This window comes from Carcharodon carcharias, chromosome 20, assembly GCF_017639515.1.
Source record: "Carcharodon carcharias isolate sCarCar2 chromosome 20, sCarCar2.pri, whole genome shotgun sequence".
In the NCBI taxonomy this organism is placed as follows: domain Eukaryota; kingdom Metazoa; phylum Chordata; class Chondrichthyes; order Lamniformes; family Lamnidae; genus Carcharodon; species Carcharodon carcharias.
Window position 1 is genome coordinate 12,517,194 of NC_054486.1, and position 26,594 is coordinate 12,543,787.

The 26,594-nt window shown below is 41.6% G+C and overlaps 1 protein-coding gene across 2 annotated transcripts; it reads right to left on the reverse strand.

Annotated features, from left to right (window-relative positions):
* Positions 1-7,664: 7,664 nt before the first annotated feature.
* On the reverse strand, positions 7,665-25,036 carry plek2 (pleckstrin 2). Of its 2 annotated transcripts, XM_041213899.1 has the most exons (10): positions 24,880-24,962; positions 24,036-24,310; positions 22,057-22,221; positions 20,731-20,912; positions 19,099-19,190; positions 16,300-16,487; positions 13,976-14,077; positions 11,925-12,008; positions 10,429-10,510; positions 7,665-8,489 (listed from the first exon to the last, which is right to left on the reverse strand). In XM_041213899.1, exons 2-10 carry the CDS (start codon positions 24,093-24,095, stop codon positions 8,362-8,364), a joined length of 1,083 nt encoding a protein of 360 aa, XP_041069833.1. In that variant the 5' UTR covers positions 24,096-24,310; positions 24,880-24,962; the 3' UTR covers positions 7,665-8,361. The 2 variants fall into 2 exon arrangements, with proteins under 2 accessions (XP_041069833.1, XP_041069834.1); XM_041213900.1 differs by lacking the exon at positions 24,036-24,310 and having other exon boundaries at positions 24,880-25,036.
* Between the last annotated feature and the right edge of the window lie 1,558 nt (positions 25,037-26,594).

A 26,594-nucleotide genomic window follows, 5' to 3' on the forward strand; every position in this document is an offset into this window, starting at 1 on the left:
CCACTTGTCTTACACCATCATTGCTTAGCTCAGACAGCCACCTATAAATCAGGAAAATGGCACTAAACGTTTGCCGTCATCATTGTAGGCATTGCTTAGACATTAATAAGTGAGCCGGTCATCTCGACAGCTCAAGCAGCTGTTAGCACCTTGCAATTACCTGCCATTAAGTCTAACCTACCCCCACAAACCCCAGCTGCCTTTCGAACGTCCGCTACTACTGCAAGCCCGTCATGCCAGCTTGCTGAGCTGGACTTTTAAACTTTTGAAGTATATTTTTTCCCTCATTGAGGTGAAGTATGATCCAATTTAAAAACAATGAATTGAGGTGACATAATCCAGCTCCTTTATAAGATGGGAGCATGCTTCCAGCCCGTTCAACTTACCCTCCTACAGAAACCTGATCGTTACAGAGTTTTAATCTCAGTAAAGCTAATCATCCCTTTTCAGCCCAGAATCCTGAATCACCCTTTCTGTGCTGAATCCTTTTGCACTTCCGCTGCTTCTCTTTTCTCCATAAATATTCTTTATTCTTAAAATTTGTAAATGTACATTATATAACAGTTCAAATTTGACCTTTACATTAAGCGCAAATCAGATGTTTTTTTCAATACAGAACATTCAGGCAGGCCAAAGAGCGTCTTTCATAGAGTTGATGGTCCTCCTGAAGCTATTGATATTTATCTCAGTGTGCATCCCTGAGGACAGCCCATAGAGATTCCTGCGTTACGGAGCTGGTCAGGATGAATCTTGAAAAAAACCCACTGCACTCCTTCTTTGCAAAGGCACGTTCCAGAAGGAAGTGGGTGATGGCCTCTTCCCCACCATACCTTCGACGACAGCGTGCAGAGGCCATGAGGCTCCTAGCATGCAGAAAGAATCTGAAGGGATGGGCCCTTCTCACTATCAGCCATGATATATGTTGGTACTTGTTAGGAAGTTCTGACAATGAGAGATTCTGCCAAATGAGTTTGGAAGCCTGCTCAGGGAACCATCCAACAGGATCCATTATCTCCTTTTCCCGCAGGGCCTCTATGATGTTATTTGCGGACCACTGCCTGATGGACCTGTGGTCAAAGATGTTTTTTGCACAAACCTTTCCACAAAGGATAGGTGCAATGGCACGGTGTTACAACTGGTGAGGACACGGATCAGCACTCGGCCTTTCATTCTCACTCCTTGACCGATCGTGACAGGGCTTTTGTAATTTATAAAGATGAAGGTATTAATTCAATGTCTGTGCTTAACCATTTACATACTGATTGCAAAAAAAACCCAGTCTGACAGTCTTTCCTGAATTACAAAAGGTTTAGTTAATTTTTATTGAACTAAAAACACACCCAGGTAAAACTATAAAGATATCTAAAAAGGTAAGCCCACATCCTGACCTTCGCAATACACACGCGCACACGCACACACACTAGATTGTTGATTAAATGGAAATTCCTAGAATATTTTTTAGTTCTGACATATGATTTCACTACAATAACTTACTGTTTGATGCTCTTGGTGTCCCTGACCTTTTAGTACACACACATACATACACACACACACACACACACACAAGCATGCAAAATAACAAGTTATACAGTAGGAGGTTACTTTTTGGCCAAATTAAGATTCGATGATAAAGGCTAAAAAAACCCGAGAGTTCACTGTTTATGAGCCCTTCACTGGTATCCATGGCTGAGGCAGACTTTTCCCACGGTGGCCTTGAAATTCCAGTGGAGTTGAGGCTGATGTAAACTGCAATTTCTGGAGCCAGCCTCTTTTAAACCATAATCTCCACTCTGCTGATGCTTTTTCAGCTCTAAACCACTCCTGCTGCTCAGTTCAAATTTATACTGTCATCACTGGTATTGGAAACGGTGTAAGAACAGAAATATTTCTTCCCCCTTCCTCGCCAATCAGTGGGGTGTGACAAGATTAGTGTAAAAATAAACCTGGTGTTCTTTGAACACGCTTGATTAATTTTAGACACTTCCCTTTACTGAAAAGTCAGAGATGCAAGAGCATCAAGTAGTAAGTTATTGTAGTGAAATCACGAGTAGAATTTTCCCCCTCCATCGGTTGGGTTGTGCTAGGGAGGACAGGCGCAGACCCGATTGGCACCCCCGATCGGGTCCGTGCAGTCATTTTACGTGGGCGGGCCTTAATTGGCAAATTTCAGCGTGACGTGCGCCCAGAGCGCTGAACCCTGCCTGTACAGGCCGTGGGGTTGGCGGGGGTGTGGTTCCCTGAGTCAAGGCCTGCGCTCTTTCATGCATGCATGCAAGGGAACGCAGAAATCTCCCTGAGGCACAGAGCTGCCTCAGGGAGATCAGTTTAAGTTCCAAAAATTTTACTAAAGGAGAAAACAAAATTTTAAGGCGTCCCCTCATTTGACTGTGTCACATGAGCTGGGACATGTCAATAAACTTCAATGAAAAAATTGATTTAATTTATAAACCCTTCATGAAGCCTCATCCTGCACATGGATGAGGTTCCATGAAAAATACGAAGATTGCCTGGGCTCTTCGCCTGCCCGCCAGCCTTAAGGTTGAACGGGCAGCTTTCTCAATAGGTTTAATTAGTTCATCAATGGCCTTGACTCGGCTACGTGCCCGCCAAACTGAAAATCTAAATGACGTGCGGTGACATTAGGACACACACCCGACATCACCCCGCATCATTTTACACACTTGCTTGCCGAGGTGAAGATTCAGCCCCACATTGCAGAGCCAAAAAAAATTACAAGAATTGCCATTTAATTAACAATCTATTGTGACATGCCTTGATGTTCAGGTGCATGGAGGTGGGATGTGATTTAATACAGGTATCAATGGGCCTTGATAAATGAAAGTTGGGTTTGAGTCAGCACTTCATTATGTGTGGTGAGATGAGGTAAATGCCTGGGCTCAGAACAGTGAGCTTATTGTGTTTTGCACCAGCTTTTTATGAAGCAGCAGACAAGCCACATGCTGCTTCAGTGAGTTCAACATGAGCACAGGTCGATAGTAACATCAAAAGTAAACTTTTGTGTGTTGAGACTAATCTTTGGACAGCCTGAGAAATTGACAGGTGAGCTACATGTTGAATATTCTGTTGAGATGAATATACCTCTTACTGTACTCGGGTAGAATCATTCCTTCATTTAAGAAAAGGGTGTATCCCTTATTTGGCCCAACTATGTATTAATACATATGTATTTAAAATTAGGGCTCATGAGATTGGGGGCAATATATATGCATGGATTGAGGATTAATGTTAATGTACAAAAAGCAGAGAGAAGGAACATGCAGAACATTTTCAGGTTTGCAGGATATAACTAGGAGGTACCACAAGGATAAATGCTTGCATGGGCCTCAGCTCATAGTAGCAGCAGCTGTGATTTGAAACAGCGAGTTCAATATGAAAGGACTCGTCTACGGTCCATGTCCTATTCATTGTTCTGGTTTTGTTCTAGACCCAAAACTTGCACTAAAGCCATAAAGGTCTATTGCACAGAAAAAGATCTTCGCCCCATCGAGTCCGCGCCAGTCAAACAAGTACCTAACTATTCTAATCCCATTTTCTAACACTAGGCCTATAGCCTTGTATGTCATGGCATCGCAAGTACACATCCAAATACTTCTTAAATGTTATGAGGGTTTCTGCCTTTACCACCCTTTCAGGCAGTGAGTTCCAGATTCCCACCACTCTCTGGGTGAAAAAATTCTTCCTCACATCCCCTCTAAACCTCCTGCCCCTTACCTTAAATCTATGCCCCCTGGTTATTGACCCCTCCACCAAGGGCAAAAGTTCCTTCTTGTCTACCTATGCACCTCATAATTTTATACACCTCAATCATGCCCCCCCCACTTCAATCTCCCCTGCTCCAGGGAAAATAACCCCAGTCTATCCAATCTCTCCTCATGACTAAAACACTCCAGCCCAGGCAACATCCTAGTAAATCTCCTCTGCACTCTCTCTAGTGCAATCACATCCTTAAAGTTTATTAACTTATAATTTATTTTCAATCATTATTTGTGAAACATCTATGCTCATCTATTCTTAAATATTTTATTTTCTCTCGCACCCTTTTCTAAACACCTCAGTTAAAATGTTAGAATCAACATTGAGAAACATGATAGGCCTTTAATTCTTCACTTCCTCTGGACTTCCTCTTGCCTATTATTAAAGGTTATGAACCAGTTAATTACTCCTCTTCCAACATTTCTCTGAACTCTTGCCTTTCCTCTTTTAAATTATCCCAGCAATCCTAAAAATATGCCTGAAGCCCACATAGTTTCCAAAATTTTTGCCTTCTATCAAAGACTGAAGAGGTTATCTCAATCTTGATCTCTCTCAAAGAGCCATTAAAATGTTCCTTCTCTGCTTCTGAAAGTCTTTAATGGAGAAAAATATCCCAAGGCCCTTTATAAGAAGGGCAGTGGGGGTGGGGAGCAAGAAAGCACAAATTGAGGAAAATAATAAGAGGAGAAAAGTGAAGAAAAGGATGAAGGAATTTTTGAGGACACTTTGTGAAGAAAGTAACAAGTGAAAAGGATGACAATTGCAGAGCGGATGGCTGAAGGCTGTGTTACCAACTGTGGAGCAAAGGATGAAGGAGTGGGAGATAAAGATGTAAGAGGTGAAGTTGGTCTTTGCTGATAATGCCGAACATGCAATATCGAATCAGCAGCCTGTTTTACACCTTGCCCAATTTTCTGTTGATTTCAACGTAAAAAGCAATGTTGATTTTCCTCTTCTTGAGCAGGGGAAGAGGCTTCATACTGAAAGGGTGCTACTGTTAGCAGGCTCTAGGCAGTTAGGGCTCAGAAAAGCCCTAAGAGCAATTCAGTGCAGCTTAGAGTTGCACTTTGGACCTCGTTTGTTTTGCAGCACACACAGAAGCCCTGGGAGCTGTTCAGTACCGTTGAAACTCAGGAGAAGTTCTGAGGAGCTGAGAAGGCGGTGGAAAGGTTGCTGGGTCCATGCTGGAGACAGTTAGATCTCAAAGAAACCTGGAGAGCCTGGAGTTTGGAGAAAATCAGGGACAGTGCCAGCTTAGTGAAGCAAAAGAGTTGGAAGTGAGCCAGTACTTAGAGGTAGGAGTGAAGCTTTGTGAATCCCTTAGAATGCAGTCTCAGGAGAAGAGATTGAACCATTGGGAGGCGAACAGTGTTGTGAAAGTGTAATAATTTTCATAATATTTTTCTGGTTTGTTGTAAAGTAGGTTTATGGGTGTGTGTAATGGTTCTGTATGTGTGTCTGTCAGGTAGACTGCAAGCTTGAAATTATCAAAAGAAGCTAGGTGTAGAAATGTACTTGAAATGCTAATGATGGATGCTGTCTTAGCATGTAAGGTGTGAAGAGAATTTGCATTTTTAGATAAGTGAAGGGATTGTTTGGATTTCAAAGGGATGTTAGTCTGTTTACAACTGGCCAGATAAGCAAGACTGAAGAGTGTGTTTATTTTTCCCAAAGGTTACTGACAATATTGGCAACATGAAAGTTTTTTTATATTATGGGAAAGGGACAATTCCAAAGACATATGGATCAATATTAAAGAGAGAGTTGCATAGGGCAGGATTTTTAGGTTGGCGTGCAGGTATGTTCGGCAGGCCCAGGAGTGGCCGGAGGATGGACCATTGCGCATGATCAACCCCCAACCGCAATTTCATGCTGGCTGGCTAATTAATGGCCAGCCATCATGAAACATGCACTGAAAAGCTCTGCACTGCCAGGGTGGGGGTGGGAAGAGGGTGGGTGCTGACGTAAGCGTGAGTGCAGGCTAGCACTGAATGAAAGCTCCCTGAAGGCAGAGAGCTGCTTTAGGGAGCTGAAGACTTCAAAACAATTTAATAAAGATTTTAAAATCACAAAAAAAAATGTCCACGCATCACAATCACCTGAACATAAACATGATGAAAATTCTTTCCATGCATTTTTATTTTTTTAAAATTTAATAATGGAAACCTCATCCCATCCGTGGATCAGGTTTCATCAAAAATGTAAAGTCTGCCTGGCAGAATCGCCCGTCCGCAAACTGTAAGGTTGGATGGACCATGGAAAATCGGGGACAATTGGAACTTTAGCAACTTTAATTGTCGGTGGGCCCACTTCCGACACTTGCGCATGACCACTGACCAAAACACCATACAAGCACGGGATGACATCAGGACACTCACTCGATGTCATCTCGCATGACTTCATGTCCAGTCGGGTCGGCGCATGCCTGCATGTCAACCTAAAAATTCTGCCCAAATATAAAGGAGAATGTTGGCTATGTTGGAGGCCATGTAAGATCTAACAGCAGTATCTGAAATAGCCTTGAAGAAGCCTCCAGCCATTTGTGCATAAGTTTGCTGTGTCCGGTCACTGAAGTCGGGGAAAACCATTTGGAATTCCACTGTCAAGTGGGTACTGTGTTAACTTGCTGGCTTGTATTTTTTAAATCTAAAATCTATTTTGGATTGTTGCCTTAAAGGGGGTGTGTTATTGAGAGTCAGGTTAATTAGGAATTTTAGGATTTGTTAGAGTATTAAGTAATTGTTGTCTTATGTATGTGCTTGAAATCTTATATTTTGTTAATAAAAATTTAACTTTTAAAATCTCTAAAGGTCTTAGTGGGGTCATTACTTCTGAATTCAGAGCACACATCTTGTAATAAATGCAAATTGCAAAACTGTTATAATAGCGTGGCCAAGTTTCCCTTGTGGATTTGGTCCACCTGGCACATATCATCTGCCACGTCATAACAAGCAGTCATTGAGGCAGTCCAAGTCAGAGCGGCTTTTGAGGGAATCCAGAGGCTAGATCTTCAAAACTGAGCGGTTAAAATCCCTCATGAAGGAGACAGAGTTTTAATGAGATTTTGTTACTCAGTGGTCATTGAAGTCTGGGTGGGTTGTTCCGATCTGCCTTTGTTGCATCTGCACTTCAATGTGCAGTGTGGTGTGTTTGACCACAGCGTGCCTGTTAATTCATATATGTTTCATGTTGATTCTGAATGTTAGAGTATTAAATAGATATGGTGAATTGTTTTACTTTTCTGACTTAGTATAGTAAATTTTATTTTGTTTGTTTAAAACCGTGGAATCTTATGGCTTTATTCTCCTGGTGGGTAACTAGGATTTCAAACTTAAGTCTATTTTAAACAAAAGGTATGCTGGTCCTTAACCGGACTGTAACAATTGCCCCACCCCACGCTAAGGCACTAACTACAGTGCCCTTACTGCCACTCATGCTCAGGTCAGCTGTCTCAGGGCAAAGCAGGGATTCAACCTGTGACCTTCCCCCACTGAACAGCATCAGCTGCTCACTGGATAAACTCACTGGATCACTAACATAGACAGAAAAAAATTCCAGTGAGGATTCCTTCAGTCTCTGTTTTTTGATGTAACTCATCCCATCTTGATGATAGTGAGACCATGCAGAATAGGGTTCCACGGGTGTCAGCAGTTCCATGGTTCTCTGTGAGCCTTATCAGATTAGTTGACTATAAAAAGTACCACAGCCAAGCCTAACATAGTCATCTTCTGTCTGTTGTCACTGGATAGCAATCAGGAGTGGGAAACCTGATTCATTTCCACCGTCTCCATCAGTCCAGGAACACAACCATTTGTAGCGAAGTCTCGTCTCTGCCCACTGGCAGCAATCAGTTGACTCAAAATTGACCAAAGATGAGATAAACGACTTCAAAACATCCAGCTTCCTCCTTTAATTATTAAATTGTTTATCCTTTTAATTACACTCAAAACTTCAGACCAACTTTAAATAGTGCTGAGTATTTTTTTTTAGGAGAAAAAGCAACATTCAAATACATTAGCTTTTTCCATAAAGTACACAAAGCAATAACATGACAAAAAGGAACTACAACATGACATCTAGAAAAATAAAGTGCATAAATAACAATTTAGGTATTAAATACAATAACAAAAGGCATCATTTTCTATCTTGTCGAAATTCCATTGAAAAGTATCATTTCCATGTAGCAGTTACTGGGGGTCAGAGTACAATCTCAGTCTGGTAACACTCCATTCATAAAACATTTATAGATGGACAAATAGCAAATATTAATCCAAAATTTGGAGATTACGACCTCCTGTGGCCATTATTTTATATCCAAGTCTGCCATGTTCACTTTGTCCAGCAGCAAGAGAGAGCACAAAGCCAACTTCTGTTGACAATGTAGATGTGTGTGTGTCTGTGGTGCGTGTGTACTTGAGTATGAGAGAGAGAATATATGAACAATGTTTTCACATTCAAGACTGCGTTTTCTGGCAATTAAAATAAAATCCAAATGCCATGAGATAGGAGCACTTTTTAGAAATTTTGTTATACAGTTCATTTCCTTTCTTCTTTCCAATGCCAACCGAGGACACTTTTGCAAGATGTTTATGCCACCTGTTTGATTGCCTGGATCCACTCTGACCTTTCTGCCCGAGATCCGGCTTGAATGTAATAATGCACGTCATCTGTGGTTATGATCTTGAAGAGATTGCCTTGAACATTTCCTTTTATCCCTGAAAGATTAAATAATCGAAAGGATAAACATTATGTTCGTTAAAGAAAAGAACACACCTCTTCTTCCACATGACAGAAAAAAAGATTAGGTGAGCCAAGTCTTCGCAGCTCCCTAAAACAAGCTACAGTTTTGAAAGGATCTATAAATCTCTAAATGAGGAACATCATGACCACTGGGTGATACAGAGATACACATCATAACATTCAAGGCTATGGGCCATGTGCTGGTAAATGGGATTAGGTAGGTAGGTAGGTCAGGTGTTTCTCACATGTCGGTGCAGACTCGATGGGCCGAAGGGCCTCTTCTGCACTGTGTGATTCTGTGACTTGGGCCAGGATTTCATGGCCCCTCCCACCCAGCGAGATATTATGGTCCCGCCAAACTGACTGGAGGCTCTGCTTCCGCCAGGGGGAGACATGCTAAAACTCCGGCCTTGGAAATGATCTATACATCTGTAAGTACTTTTTCTCCTTTCAGAGACATCCTGCCATTTGTTGTGAAAGACAAAGGACATAGGATAACCTTCTATTTTCAAACCCATATTGTGCACGGTGGTCTTTGCAACATCTTCCTCAAGTGTGTTGGCCAGGTTGACATCTCATTTAATAAGTTTGGCTGAGATCGGGCTTTCCGCAGGTGAGGTGATTACCGGCATAGATCTAAATTCAAAAATAAAGGTGGGGCTGAATTTTACCCCCCGTTGTGGGGGCTGTGCGAGGTACGGGCAGGCCGGGGCGGGTGCAAACTGAATTGGCGCCCCCCCCCCCCCCCGGGGACGTGCCGCCATTTTGCGTGGGCAGGCCAATTAAGGCCCGCCCAGCGTGATGCTCACCCGGAAGCGCTGAGCGCTCCCTGTGTGGGCAGGGAGGGATTCCCTGAGTCATTCCCTGCGCTCTTTCGCGCAAAGATCTCCCTGAGGCACGTCAGTTCGATGTGTAAATTTAAATAAAGGGAAATAAAAACTTTTAAAATGTGTCCCCTCGTGTGACACTGTCACATGAGCTGGGATATGTGAAAGAATTATTTTTAAAATTTTTATTGACTTTTAAAACACTTCATGAAACCCCAACCTTAAGGTTGAACGGGCAGCTCAGCTAATTGAATTAATTACTATTTAAAATGGCCTTAATAGGCCTTTGACAGTTCAGCGGGTGCACAACCGACGCGGCTGCATGCCTGCCAAATTGAAAATCTAAATGACGGGCAGTGACGTTGAGATGCCCGCCCAACATCACCATGCGTCATTTTACAAGTCGGCGAGCGGGCCCTGCCCCCATTCGCCGACCGCAGAATTCTGCCCTTGGTCTTTGTTATTCCTTTATAAGTTGTGAGGTTTGCAATCATACCCCTGATTAAGTATCTTAAAACAGTTGAAAGCCAGGATAACCTCAGGTCAATGCTTCCTGCCAACATTTGTCAGTGGAATTAAACTTTTCATAATTTTTTGTTTTACGATTTGTTCTGAAGGTGTGGGTGGAACCAGCAAAACCTTGTTTATTGCCACTTGCCGTCTTAAGGTGGTCATGGTGGGTGTTTTTCTTAAGCAGTAATTGTCTTAACAACTGAACATTTCACTAGACCATTTCAGAGGCGTTCAAGAGTCAACCAGCTAGCGTGAGACTGGACCTCTACCCAATCTTGGTAGGAGTTGCAGGATCCCTTCTCTAAAGGAATCAGTTGGGCTTTTATGATAATCCAGCAGATTTATTTTTTTCATTTTGATGTCAGCTCACTAATTACCAAATTTATAGCAGTTGATTTGGAACCTGATCTTTGTTGCTAGTCCATGACCTCTGTGGCTACTCCAGTACCATAACCACCATATTATTATACTTTTTCAAGCACCTCACAAATATTGCCCAAGATTTCATTGGTTAATTTGCTCAACTGATCCCTCTATCTTCATCTGTTTCTAATAATGGGAAACCAAGTCTCACCTGGTGGGACTCCATTGTCTTCCAAAGCAGAAACCAGGCAGCCTCGAAGTGACAACCCACCGACATGCTGAGTATTTTTTTCCTAATGATGCAAAGCAGTTATTTCAGGTCAGTTGAGAAAAACTTTCATTATTTACTCAAAACAAATGTATGGAAATCTTAGAAATGCCAGAAGCACAAAATGAATGCAAGTTACATGGGAATATTTGTTTTAAAATGTTCCATATTTTTGTCCTTCTGTAGGTCACACTTCACAGCTAAACCTACACTGAGGGATTTGATTACAGTGGATGAAAGGTACATTCTGCCATCCCCCACTCTCTTGGCTGTTTTTGCATGATCCCAGAAGCGAGGAGGATCCAAGATGTTTAGGTACCTTGTGGCTGCAGTGGGTGGCCAGTACAGGGTGTTTCTCTGCTTTTGCCCCTTGCGCCATTTCTGTTGAGCGTACCAAATTCTTCTAGGTGTCACCTTCCATGCCACAACGGACTTTGTTTCACCCTTCTAACATCGGTCCTCCACCGTGAGGTCAAAGGTCAACAGGTCCACCACAAGAAGGGGTGGAAAGGACTTGTAGCGAGAAGGCTTCAAATCTGAGATCAATGTCCTTTTCGCTTTCAAGGCAATAGCTAGGACCTGTCTAGCAAAAAGGTCTCACAAACCTTTGAGCCCCCAAAGACAGCACCTCCGACAGTGCAGCATTCCCTCAGGTGCAGGACTGGATCGTCAGCCTAGATTTTGCATTCAAGTCTCTGCATTGGGCCTCAAATCCACAACCTTGTGACTCAGAGGCGCGAGTGTTACTCAGTGAGTCACGGTTGTGTGACAGTTTTGAATATTAAACATACACACTACACTACTCACTTCAGGCTAGAGGTTATCAGTGCACATAAGTGAAATGTTCATGTAATATTGTTTGTTATTTTAAACTGAGCCATTAATCCAGGTTCTGTGCTTGTGTTTGAGTGATGCAGGTGAGATCAGGATCTCAATAGTATGGTTCAATGTGCTAAACGTATCAGACTTAATTAGTAAAAAGTATTAGATCATTAACAAAAAAATGTTGGAAGTACTCAGCTGGCCAGGCAGCATCTGTGGAGTGAGAAACAGAGTTAACGCTTCAGGCCAATGACCCTTCATCAGAACCCATCAGAATTCTGAGGAAGAGTCATCGGCCTGAAGCATTAACTCTGTTTCTCTCTCCACAGATGCTGCTTGACCTGCTGAGTATTTCCAGCACATTTTTTTTTTGTTTTTATTTCAGATTTCCATCATCCACAGTTTTTTTGCTTCTGTATCAGAGCATTCACTCTTGCCTGGATTTGGATGCAACTGGCAGAGGATGTCCAAACAAAGGGGATAAATTCAAGATAGATACCTCATTCTGCTATGAGAACCCCCTCCTGTCACCTGACCCTGAAGTGGTATCACAGAGGCAAAATTAAGCTAGAGACATGTGCTCACAGAAAGCTGAAGTTAAAATGCATAATATTCACCTTGCAGGGATCGTAGTAGTGCAGGTGTGAAGGTTCTGACCTCAGAACAAACCTTCTCACTTTCCAATTCTTCCTTTTGTGTCCCTAAGCACAAAGAAAAATTCACAATGTTTAGGATCTTGGAAGTGAGAAAGATTAAAGTTTTACAGAGATCATATAATTTTCCTAAACACTTAAGATGAAACTAATATTCGGCAGAGTCTACATTGTATGGCAGCTCTTAGAATGCACTGTTACACATTCAAATTGTCTCAAATGCAACACAGGCCAAAGCTGGGCAGTATTTTACAACTTGGAATATATCACCATCCATTCTGGCAGTGCAGCTGACTCCTCAGTGGTTAGATGATCATATTTGACTTCACAATCCAACAAAAATTCACTTCACACGAGAACAGGAAACATGGACCTGGCCTATATTCGAAGGTGAGCTAATTCATAATATCATCGGAGCTTGAATATGTTCGAAGCAACCTTAAGAATAATTGTATTAATGATTATGTAATAGAATTAAAATCCGGTAACAATAAAGCAGCAAGAACATATGTTTACTTAGCAAACCAACCAGTGCAATGGTAGTACGTGGAAATGTGCACAAATTCATCACCATTCCCTTTAGTCCTCATCTACTTAAACAAGGCTAATATAGAAAATCCAGCCCAAAGTTTCGAAGTAGTGAACTTGGTGTTTTGTGGAGAAATAAAAAAGCCACATAAGTTGTTTTGAAACTTTGGGTTGGATTTTCTTGACCTGCACCCCCACTCCGGTCATGGAGATGGGGTTGGAGGGGAGTACGCTGGGATAATAATGGGGAGCAGCATCTGGATGGCTCTCCGATGCATTCTCACCACCGGCGGGGGGGGAAATTAGGGAACTAGATTGGCTCCCTGCACCACAGAGGCAGGCAGCTAATTAAGATAATTAAGGCTCCAACTATGGGATAATTTTGCAGCCCCACTGGTATTTTGCTGATAGCACAGCAGCATCTCCCTGCTGCAAGCAGGGGTTGCCATCTCAACCAAGTAGCAGGTCAGAGGGGTAGGGGGGGGGGCATCAGAGCTGAAAGTTCCGTGCCTCAAAGAGGGGCCTGATGGCATGGAAGGCTGCACCTGAGGCTTAAACAAATTTTCCATGTTGAGGCACCCTCGTGATCCCTGGGCTGCCTCAGCAACACCCATCTCTCCTGGTGGGGCTGCCGAGGCTCCAGAGCTGCTGGCCCTCTGATTGGGCTGGCATCATTAAGACCCCACCCACCGTCCTTAATAGGATAGTGAATGCAGAGATAGCTAATAAAGAGGCCACTTCCAGTAAGATAGCACTGGTGCTTCCAGCAAGTGCCGGCTTGGGAACCCCATTTGGCATCAATGTCCCAAATCCTGTGGTAAAATCCCCCCCAGCCTTTTATTTCCCCTTATGACACCCACCCTCCATACCAAACGTTCCAATTTCATTTCCTTTTCCAGTTATGAAGACAATGGGGGTTGGATCAGCAACCCCATATAAAACCCTCCCGATTATTGTTTAAACTGATGAATTGAAAAGAAAATCAAGAAAGATATATGGGCAGCTGATTTGCTATTTTATGCCATCACCCAAAGTCAAATTACTGCTATTGACTGTTGCTGGGATATAATACCAGGGGCATCTGTTCATCTCATGTACAGCATCCAAGTAGCCATTCTCCACATATGAGCAGGTTGTACAACCAGGCCTGATCCTTTAACTGGCATCTACACAGTCGCACTTTACAACAGGGGAATCACTGGCAAACTTTTCCTTTGATCAGGAAACTTGGCACTGACCAGGGATTGAACCCTATCCTTTCAGGTCTGTAATACCTCCGATAGCAAAAGCACTTTAAAACTGCACCAATCAATATATCGACACTGGAAAATGTTGTCATGTGGGGTGCGCATAATTAAACAATCGTAAAGCAGCTTTTCTGAGGGGTCCCCAGGGTTCCTCCATCACGGGGCTCAACATAACCAAGCTAATTGCAGAATATTCACGGTTTAAGCCTAATGAATTGCAGAGATCAGGACTCAAGTTACCTGCTTCATCAAAAATCCTTGCTTCACAATCTTGCCACTAAGCTCCATGTAAGGTATTTCAATCTTATCACTTGGACTCTCGGTCTTTCTCTCATTTTTTGCCTATGGAAAATGCAAAATACAGGAGTTAAGCTTCCCGTCCAGTATCTCCCCACACCCTCCCCCCCACACTCATGTGACTGGGACAAGGGTTTAAAAGTATCACCGGTTACTCCTTTAGGAGTCTCAACACGATGTCAAAACCTAATGGGGTCACATTGACATGAGGCACGTGTCAAGTATTGTGCTGCTCAACTCTGTTGGTGCAATAAGATAAAAGCAAAAAACTGCAGATGTTGGAAATCCAAAACAAAAACAAAAATTCCTAGAAAAACTCAGCAAGTCTGGCAGCATCTGCGGAGAGGAACACAGTTAACATTTCAAGTCTGAATGACCCTTCAATAAAACTGTTTTGAAGGGTCATTCGGACTCAAAACGTTAACTGTGTTCCTCTCCGCAGATGCTGCCAGACTTGCTGAGTTTTTCCAGGAATTTTTGCTTTTGTTTCTATTGGTGCAAACACTGATGAGCCTGCTTTAGATAACAATTTACACCCATCCTAAGACAGTGTGCCTTCCAGGTTTTCACTCTATGGTACAAGGAGAAATTGTTTCCACTGGTAGCAGGGTCAGCAGGCAGAAAGTACAGCTTTAAAATAATTGGCAAAAGAACCAGAGAGGAGATGATGGGACATTTATTTTACACAGCAAGCTATGAGCTGGGACATGCTGCCTGAAAAGGTGGTGGAAGCAGATTCTATTGAAATTTTCAAAAGGTAGTTGGATATATACTTAAAGAAAAAATTGCTCTGCTGTGGAGAAAGATTGCGGGACTGTGACTATGTGGATAACTCTTTCAAAGAGTTGTCACAGGCACTTTGGGCTGAATGGCCTCCTCTGTATTCTATGATTTCCATCTGCACAAATGACAGACACACACACCTTGAATGTCCTCCTTCACTTCACCAGTCACAGGTTCAATAAATTATTACATTCATTAAGATTGACTTGTAACCAATAATTCCAAAGCAAAGATCATTGCTGTCATGCAAGTTGGAAATGTACATACTCAACAACAAAAATTGGCGAGGTTTTGGAAAATAAAGTAGGAGCAAAACTTTGAATTATTTGAAGTCACAGAAGAGTGTATGCTAACATCAATCTTAACATGCTTACAGAATTATGAATATCATTTTCTAGCCTCCTGAAGAAGTCATATTGGACTCGAAACGTTAATTCTGTTTCTCTCTCCACAGATGCTGCCAGACCAGCTGAGTTTTTCCAGCATTTTGTGTTTTTATTTCAGATTTCCAGTATCTGCAGTATTTTTGCTTTTATTATGAATAACACCACATGTGCCCAGATATTTTAGCTCCTCCCTGGCAGCCACCCATTCAAGACTTCACTTAGAGCTGTTTGCAGCTGAAACTTATTTCTCATTTGAGGAACAAGTTGTTTCCTTAGTAACAATTTGATTATTCATTCTAGGGATGTGAGTGTCGCTGGCAAGGTCAGCATTTGTTGCCCATCTGTAATTGCCTTTGAACTGAGTGGCTTGCTCAGCCACTTCAGAGGGCAGTTAAGAGTCAACCACATTGCAGTGGGTCTGGAGTCATATGTAAGCCAGACCAGGCAAGGATGACAGATCTTCTGCCCTGAAGGACATTAGTGAAGCAGATGGGTTTTTAATGACAATCCAGTAGTTTCATGATCATTATCAATGCAACAACTATTTTATTCATTACAATAAGTTCCCCAAACTGCCATGATGAGATTTGAACCCGTGTCTCTGAATACAAGATTACTAGTTCAGTAACATTACCACTATGCTCGTCATCTGTTGAGTTGGCCAGAAGCGAAAAAAAAGTCTAATGATGGGGTAGTTGTTATAATGCAAGCCAAAAACCCTGAGCAGAATCCAGCCCTGTACAATGGTGGGGTTTGGGGTGGGGAGATGTCACAGCTGGAGGATGTTCTGCAAGGACAGCCATTGACACCACAGAGCCAGGGTGGGGGAAGGGACATGGAGGTGGTGGTGGGGATGGGGCATGTTAACACAGCAGGAAATATAAAGGACAGAATTCTCTCAGGCTGCCTGCAGTAGTGCCTGAAAATTCACATCCTATTCTGGGAGACTCCAGGGCAAACCTGGAGGGTCGGCAGCCCTAATTTGGACAGGGGCACTGGAGGTGCGCTGGCACCATTGGAACCATGTTCCAGTAAAGAATAAACACCTTCAGAAAATTAATGGGGACAAAAGGTAAAGAGCACACTACAAAGACTTACAAAGCAATAAAGTGCTGTTGAATCATCGAGGAACTGATCTGAGCCGGCAATATTCCACATAGCTTTTGTACTTTTATCTCCGACTGGTTTAATGAAATCGTCTTCAATTAGAAGGGAGGCTAACGTGACGCCATCTGAACGAGTTTGGACAATATTTCTGGACACCAGCCAGTCAACCACAGTGGCACCTTTAGACAGAAGATCAAAAATATTAAATAATTAGCTCTACTCACTGAGAATTAGTCTAGAGATTGATGGAACACATTCTCTCAGGTAAGAGACAGCAGACCTATTACCTCAAAAAAGAAATCTGTAAACCATGGCTTGGCTGAAACAACCAGTGCTAAATTACACACTGTTTTCATTTTTGCTAACTTTTAAAAGACCTATTCCCAAAGGGATAATAGTTTTACCATTGACATATTTTCTTGAAATCAACTTTCAAAAGGCAAAAAAGATATATTTAGATCTGCATTAAAGTGCATCACACTGTGCCAAAAACTTATATATTCCTCAGGCTTTTTGGACATTTCAGTAGCAATCTTTTCAAGCATTAGTTCCCACCTGAAAACTAACATTAAGAGCTCATTCTATCAGAAGTTGGCAGAAAGCAGTGAATTCTAACCAGTTGCCGAGTCACACTACAAACATAACAGGAGAATTATACAGAGGCACCTGCCAGTCAGAGGACACACAGACTCTAACGTTCATTAGTGAAGGTCAAGTTCAAAAATAGCAGCAGGCTGTCAGGAATCTTGTCCCAAAGGACAATGGGAAGAGAAAAAAAATACACTTTCAATATTCCTGGTTTTCCCCCCTACCCCCTCACTCAAACATTTGATATTTCTGATTTTCACATAAAGTTTATACCTTCCCTAATAAGACCCATTTTTCACATTGATTTAACCAGGATTTTATCTGTAAATACATTTTTAGGTTTCCCAAAATACTTGTTTTTTAAGCTCTGGTTTCTGGGTTACAATACCTTTTACAGACATTTCACTGACAGTGATTACCGATGACATACACAACTTTTTCAACTGTTAAGATAATTTTTGTCCTCTGACAAACATCAGTCTTTTTTAACCTATATTTTAGGAACAAAGGAATATAGGAACAGGAGAAGGCTATATATCCCCTCAAGTCTATTCTGCCATTTAGTAATATCATGGCTGATCCATGACCTAACTCTATATACCCACCTTGAACCACCATTGAAAGATTCAAAACAAACACCCCAAACATTTCCAAACAGTTTTTTTCCCAAAAATAAAAATGGAATTCACAGAATCTAATTGCTATAAAGTTACTTATTGTACCTTCTGAACATAGTTACCCTCCTTATTTACTTGGGTAATTACAGCTCCCTATTCAATCATCTCATAGCTATATTAAGAAAATGTTTGCTTCTGTAAATATTAAATGGCTTACATTGTGAAATCACTAGTTATGAAAAAATAAACTAAATTTTCAGTTTTAAGTCAGTCAAGATTATTAAATGAATGTTTGTTCCCTTGCAGTTATAATAAAAGTCAAAGTGTACTGGTGATTCTACATAATTCCTTACTAGGATCTCATCTGAAGTATGGAGTGTAGTTTTGGGTTCTAGACTGTAAGAAAGATGTCAAGGCAGAATGTTACAATGTCACCTGGCATGAGGAAACATGTAGTGTTCAATTGTTCAATGTTTGATTATGAGAGCCTGGTGACTAATCTATGTTTACTATGCTTGATCGGTTAAGCCTGGGTGCTGACTCAGAGAAAAATAACCAAACAACACGGAAGCTGTTAGAAACTGAGCTGGAAGCATGGGAGTAGATATTTAAAGCATTGTTTAAAACTCTGTAAATAAAGTTCCTGCACACTTAAAAACTAGTGTCACCTATGCATTGCTCTGAGGAAAATCAAACATAAGATATGAAACATGAAGAAAGACTTGAAAAATTGGTGCTGTTATTATTAGAATAGAGATTTGATGGATTAAAATTATGGATGGATGAAACAGAGTAGATAAAAGCAAACCGTTTCCAGCACTGAACTAAAGGGTACAGAGATATAAGATGAATTAGACTTGAAACGGGATGACCTTTTTGGCACACTGGGTTGCAAGTCTGTAGAACTGATTACTGGAGTTAGCGATTGAGGCAGAGAACATGTCAACATTTAAGCATCGGTTATACAGATGATTGAAGGAAAGGGGAATAAAGGGATAGGGAAGAACCAGAGAAGGTATATGGGATTAGATCAATGTGATTCTATTTAATCTTGGTGTCTCATTCAAAAATGTTTCTTGTGATTGAATCCTTATGGGGAAGGAAACGTCAGCACTGAAGGGTTCAAAATAATCATTATTAAACTAAAATGAGTGAGTGCCACTCAAACAGAGCCACATTTGGCAGGTTTGTAGAACATCAGTGAAAGTGGTCATGGAGACACTTTCCTTCTGGATGAAGCAGAAGCATTGTAGGGGGATGGTGGTGGTGGGGGTTGGGGACTGGGGGGAAATGGTGGTGGGGGAAGGGTAATTGGCCAGGGTTCCTGCCCTGGTAGCTGATCACTGTAGCTGGAAGGTTGTTGTGGGGGGGTGGGCTGGTCAGTTAAAGAGAGTGTTGGGTTTGGCTGCAATCCCTCGACAGACAGACAGATGATACTCATTGTTAAAAGCATACACATGAAGAATGACCACAGAGAATTGTCTGGAACCATATCTTCTGACAGGGAGGGAAGAAAATCAGAAAGAATAAAAATAAGCAAGACAAAACTTGAGCCTTCTCCATGTTACCACATTCCCTTGCTTACCTGTAAAGCACAGTTTGTAGGTATTCCCATATTCGCCATTTGTCATCTCTTTTATCCCACTGCTGGATTCTTGCATGTCAGTGATTAAGTGGCTATAAATTAAAAATGTAGCATTATTTATTTTATTTATCTGTTCATTCTTTGGTGTGGTGAGCTGCTGGCAAGGCATTTATTGCCCATTCCTAATTTCCCCGAGAATTTGGTGTGGGGGGCTTTCTTCTTGAACTGCTGAAAATAGCTTTAATACATGCGAGACCTCAGTAGGCCACTTTAAGGAGCAATTAAATGTCAACGACATTGATGTGGGTCGGGAATCACATATAGATCAGACTGAGTAAGGATAATATTGCTTTCCCCGGAGGGAAATTAATAAAGCAGTTGGGTTTTTATTTGACAGTCCAGTAGTCTAAGGTCATTTTACTGATACCAGCTTTTGATTTCCACATTTTCTTTTCAACACTAAATTCAAATTCTCAAACTTCCCTCGGTGGGATTTGAACTCACATTCTCTGGAATATTAATCCCAAGTCTCTGCATTACATGTCCAGTAACATAACCCCCTACACAACTGTAGCTAATATCCCAATGTAATTAAAATTTAATTAGGTTAATTTTAATAACTACAATATCAATTTCTGGGTCCCTGATTTTATGGTTGAACTGAATATTAGTGAAAAGCTGTGAAAATTAGATTGATTAAACAACATCAGAATCAACGTGCAATCTGATGTACTTTGTTTCCTCCTTATTGAATAAAAGGTAGGGCTAACAGACTTCCTAAGTATAAAATGATTGCGACATTAAGCAACAAGTTTCTTTCAGGACTTGAGTTGGTCACAATTTGCTGACTCTGGCACCATTAATGTACATTAATGTTTGGGCTACTTCCCTAGTTATGATATAAATAGATAATATCAAAAATATGTAATTGCCACACTTATAAAGGTGCATTGTAGGGGTCAGCCATGAACATTTTTTAAACAGGTGAGTCAGTAAGGTGCTTCCATAACTTCACTCTGAAAGATGCTTTGATTTTCCTGATGGCTGAGATTGGATAAGTCATATAGACCATAGTGATCCTGGGTTTGATCCCTGGACTGTGCTCAGGGTGATATTAGGTCTGCCGCAATTAACCTAGGGGTGTACTAATTGAGTTATGATGATCTGGAATGCACTGCCAAAAGAGTGGTGGAAGCAGATTCAATAGAAAATTTGAAAAGAAACTGGATTCATGCTTTTGAAAAGAAAATTTGCAGGTCTATGGAGAAAGGAGAGTGGAATTGGATCAGTCTTTCAAAGAGCTGGCATGGAAACTATGGACTGAATGGCCTCCTTCTGCAAGATTCTATGATTCTGTAATTCCTATTGTGGTGACTCCAGCTGGATCATGTGTGTAGATATCGGATGAAGACAGAATCAAGCTTGTCCATCATATGCCATGTGGTTAAATTAGCATTCACTGTCCAGTCTTGCACTAATAGAATGGCCATTTGGATGAGCCATTACAAAACAGTCGCCCCAAGTAGAACTATACTCTGGAATAAGTTAACAGTTTACAAACAGGAAGGAGAAAATTCTCAGGGAAAAGAAACAAGACATACTAACATTGTCAAACAGAGCAACAACACTTACCTGAGGTAAATGTTTGCTGGTATTTCAAAGGGCACGTTTGAAGAGTTCAGTTGCTCTTGGTGATCTGGGTTAGAAGCTTTAATCATTTTTTGAATGTCTGCAGCCCAGGAATCTCGCTGCTCACGGGAAGAAGCTTCAAGGAAATGCTCAACAGAGTTTTTTGTCTTCAATTTAATCACCAGCTGGAAAATAGGTAAACGTAGAATCAAGTCTGAAGGTAAAACACTTGTTCTCTGTGACAACGTTTTCCGACAAGAGAGAGTCTAAACATTTCCCCTTGACATTCAACAGCATTGCCATCACCAAATTCCCCACCATCAACACCCTGAGAGTTTCCATTGACCAAAAACGTCACTGGACCACAAGCCAGCAGTGTGATAGAATACTCTCCACCTGTCTGGATGAGTGCAGCTCCAACACTCAAGGGGTTCAACATCACAAAGAACAAAGCAGTCCACTTGATTGGCACTCATCCACTACCGATGCACAGTGGCAGCAGTGTGTACCATATACAAAATGCACTGCAACGACTCAGCAAGACTCCTTAGACAGCACCTTCCAAACCCTCGACCACTGCCACCTAGAAGGACAAGGGCAACAGAGGCATGGAAAAACAGCCAGTTCCAAGTTCCCCCCTGAGTCACACACCATCCTGACTTAGAAGTATATCTCTATCCCTTTACTGGGTCAAAATCCTGAAACTCCTTCCCTAACAGCACCTGCACCACATAGATTGCATTGGTTAAAGAAGACGGCTCATCACCATCTTCTCAAGGGCAATTAGGAATGATGGCCTTGCCAAACACTCCCACATTTCATGAATGAATAAAACTGATACTGTAACAACTGAAATGCCCTCAGACTACTCAGTTCAAGGGCAATGAGAGATGGACAACCAATGCCAGTGACACCCACATCCCATGAAAGTATTGGGTTTTTTTTAATGTGTGCTTTGCATTCCTTAAAACAACTTCGAGGGAACTCAGTTTTGTTAGTTGCCTAAATGCCACATGCTGTGTGAAACAACTTCATACAGATCAAGCAGTTCCAGACTTGATGTCTATGCTGTTAGCTAACCTCGGTTGAAGTGGGAATAGAGATGATGCAATGGCCTGAAGTGACCCTGGGAGTTACGGGCAAAGGGAAATCAGTCAGGAATTGTAAAGTTATTGAACAATAAAGAGAATATCAGAAAAGGATGGTGCAAATGGAATCTTAAATCCAATTGTAAAATTGTACAGTTGAAAGAAACAAATTCATTAGCATATAGTACAGAAATATGTTTTATAATTTTATTAACACACAAACACGCTTTATAATTCTCACCGGCCTGTTTGCATAATCCAGACAGGGGCAGTGGAGAGTACACCCTTCCAGAGAAATGATACGTCTGGGACGAGTCTCTCTCTTTCCCCCTTCTATTTTATAGTAGAGAAGCTGGTCCTTGGACAATATGAACCATCGCACTTTCCAGTTGTGAACAACGTGACCCTGAAATTAAACATTCATCGTCAAATCTTCTTGAGATCAATCCCTATGCAGCAGAATTGCCCTTAAATGCCACACAAGACCATTGCAAACATTTGCAGACCATATTCCTTTTTACACAAGAAAACATACCTCATTAGCATCAGCATTGAACTTTGATAACATTAGGACTATTCTTTATCAAGGGTGTAGTGCCAAATTTTGAGGTACAGGAGCTCCAAGAAAATGTGTTGGCCATATCATTTCTAAATCTACTACTATGTTGTTTCCCTATGTATCATTTGAGTCCCCAAACATCAGTAAAACTATGCTTTTTAAGTAAAAGATATTAGTGCCGGTAGGCATTTTATTTCAAACCATGTGGTATTTTGAATCATTAGTCTTTAGCATAGCTAGAATTTGATTATTTAACAGTTTAAATAATTCAAGCCAATTAAAAACATGAGTTACAGGAAACAACTTACTTCTGACTGGGGGATGGTATATAGAGGGGCCACTGCTTTTTTTGCTTTATATTAATAACCTAGACCTGGATGTACAGGACACAATTTCAAACTTTGAAGATGATGCAAGTCTTGGAAGCATTGTGAACTGAAGTCCTGAGGAGGACTTCAAGAGGATATAGGCAGGCTGGTGCAATGGGCAGACACATGGCAGATGAAATTTAATGTAGAGAAGTGTGAAGTGATACATTTTGGTCAGAAGAAAGTGCTGGAAGTACGCAGCAGATCTGGCAACGTCTGTGGAGAGAGAAATAGAGTTAACGCTTCGAGTTCAGAAGAAGAGTCATATGGGACTTGAAACATTAACTGTTTCTCTCTCCACAGATGCTGCCAGACCTGCGGAAATTTTCCAGCATTTTCTGTTTTTATTTCATCATATTTAAGTGTCAATTGCAGACATCACTGTAAATTGGACAGTACTGATTGTATCAAATATGTCAAGATAAGGAAGAACTATCCATAAGAACCAGCAAGGAGCCAAAACTGGCCAATAGACAAATAGCAGGAAAGTAGGACACACGGTATATTTTTTCAAATTCTCTTTGGTTATCATCTTGGTTCTTCACTAACTCGAGGATATGGTGCAATAATTTTTTTATTTCTAATACAACTGGGCAAATTGATCTCCTGAACAGACACGTTTTGAGGGAAAAATAGATGTTTCTTGCCTTTGCCTTTTACTGCATACACCTTATAGTTTTGCTATTGGGAGATTTGAACTCTTGATACCCAGGTCTTTTTACCAGCCTCCTAACTCCTGCAGGTCTGGCAGCATCTGTAACTCTTTCAAGTACAAACCCATTTCCATCTGTTTCAGATGAAGTTACATTGTTTCATAGTTTGCCATTGTGAGATTTGAACTCTTGATCTCAGGGTTACAAACCCAGTACCATAACCACTTGGCTATTTAGGCCAAGCCTGCATACACCTTATGGTGTAGCATTAAGTCAATCAGGTCAAAATGGTCCACATCTGATTGGAGATCACTCATCTCAACACTGAGGTTACAATTGGCTGGCTAATCAGCATTGTTGTGGGGTGGGTGGGGAATCAGACAGGAGTGCTTTGGTTTGGATCCATTAACTCCAGTTGGCAAGCCCATTTGTTTGGATGTTAGATAGAGACAAGAGCAGGTTGAGCTGTGATTCCTTCCACAGTCAGATATCCGCTTTGGCACTGTCTTGGCTCACATGTGAATAAAGTCCACTTGAGCAAGGCTCCTGTGGAACTGTGATAGCACCCAGGACACAGCAGAGAGTACTAGAGATGATTGAGAAAGCACAGAAAGAGGCCATTCAGCCCATGTTGCCTTGCCTTAAATAATAAGGAAGTCCCGAATAAAAACAGAAAATGTGCTGGAAAAACAGGCAGCATCTGTGGAAAGAGGAACAGTTAACGTTTTGAGTCTATGTGACTTTTTCAGCGCAGGAGTCCTAATACCGTCCGTGTCACGTGCTGTGGCAGAGTGGTAACAGCAGCCGCATGAATGTCTTTTCCTTCTGAACAAAGGAGGTCAGCAGCTGGATAGATGGAGCTCTCCAAAACATGAGCACTGTACTTTCTCTCCATCCTGTGATTTAGTATCACATCTGTTCAAGAAAACACAAGATGTTGGCGGCCTCAGTGCTACATCGTGGCAACAGCAGGAAGCTACAGGAGTCTCTAATCTCAGACAAAGGTGACATTGGAGAGGTGCTTAAAAACACACACAGGCAGGGAAAACAGCGGGTGAATTTCCTAACCTGCAGATACTTAAATTGTTACGTACATTAGGATAAGCAACACTGTGGGCAGAAACAGGGCCCCTAAATTACTTCAGTCCGAAATGCTTAATTATTTTTATCCAACAGAATTTTTACAGACTTCACAATACTGAAAATTTTCTCAAACTTTTCACGGCACCAACTACTCATTAGAAACAAAGACGGTAACTCGCTAAAGTAAAAGCAAAAAACTGCGGATGCTGGAAATCCAAAACAAAAACAAAAATACCTGGAAAAACTCAGCAGGTCTGGCAGCATCTGCGGAGAGGAACACAGTTAACGTTTCGAGTCCGAATGACCCTTCAACAGAACTCAGATATTTTGTTTTTGTTACGGTAACTCACTTTACTGGTTGAAATGAGATATGCCGTTTACAATGAAGAAGGTTCGCTTACCCTTTTGACCAAGAATCCCTCCCTTGATATGGCTGTTTCTCCTTGCATGTTGACTGTTAAATGTCCAAATTCTCTCTGTATTCAGCACTGAACTACTAAAACACTGAACTAAACTTTAAATACCTCCGGAAATGCTTCATTGAGATATGCTGTCGAGTCACCCGCCCCCTCCACACCTTGGGCGCAGTCGGGATGACTAATTCTGAGTAATGTTTGCCTGCAGGATATTTAAGGTAGAGCTTTGACCAGCAGGTGTTGTCTGATGGCTGTGGAATAAAACAGGCAAGAAAATCAGAAGTACACAACAGTCTTTCACACGTTGCACAGTAAACAGTGAGATACTTGGATCTGAGGGGTATTTTGCAAGGATCAGACAACTTAGAGACTTGACCAAATGATTTTTTTGGGATTTATTCTTTTTGTCGCTTGTGCGGGCAAGGACCAGGAGATTCGTGCTTCATTTTTATCATTGTACCGTCACTTGAAAGTGACAGGGTGACACATTTCAATGTCATTTATTGCACTTGGAAAGAAGCAAGAGACGATTTGATATAGAACTTGTATTTATATAGCACCTTTAACGAGTCACGGAATTGCTTTCCGAAGTGTTCTCGCTATTATTCTACAGGAAAATATGGGAATACCCAATTTAGGTTTAGCAAGGTTTAGCCTACAGCAATAAGATAATTGTCCAGGCAGTGCCTTGTTCAAATTCATACACCATCCATTTTTCTGTGTCACAGTTCCCATTCTATCTAACTGATCATGTTGTAAATTAACAAAAATGTATTGACTCAAACTCACAAAGAGCACAGGTTTGAGGTGGAATAACAACATTCCAGCTCAGATAAATCACTGAACCACACACACACAAGGTCTGTGCTTAGATATGTTGAACATGGGGGTCTGGACAAAAGCCATAGGGAGAAACTGCTCCCATTGGTGGAAGGATCGAGAATGAAAGGGCACAGATTTAATTTAAGGTAATTGGCAAAAGAAGCAATGGAGACATGAGGAGAAACTTCTTCATGCAGCGAGTGGTGTGGATCTGTAATGTGCTGCCTCAGAGCATGGTGGAGGCAGATTCGATCGAGGCATTCAAAAGGATTGTTATCTGAAAAGGAAGGATGTGCAGGATTTTGGGAGAAAGCGGGGGAATGGCACTAGGGGCTGAATTCTCCAGTCAGCGAGTGGGGGCCCGCTCACCAACACGTAAAATGATACGCGGTGACATCGAGTGTGCATCCCGATGTCACTGCGCATCATTTAGATTTCCAGCTCAGCGGGCGTAAAGCCGAGTCGGCTGTGCACCCACTGAACTGTCAAAGGCCTATTAAAACCTGTTAAAAACTAATTAAAGCAATTAAATAAGCGGCCCTTAAGGTTGGTGGGCAGGTGAAGAGCCCAGGCGGCCTTCACATTTTTCATGAAACCTCATCCACAGGCGGGATCAGGTTTCATGAAGGGTTTTAAAATTCAATAAAAATTTTAAAAATAATTCTTGGATAGTGTCACATGAGGGGACATGTTTTAAAAGTTTTAAAATGCTTTATTTCAGGTTTTAAATGTCAAGCTGATCTGCCTGAGGCACCTCTGTGACTCAAGGAGATTTCTGCGCTCTTTCACATGCACTCAGGCCCAGACTCAGGGAATCCCCCCACAACCGCTCAGTTATTCCAGGCGAGCATCATGATGGGCAAGCTGCCTCCGCCTGT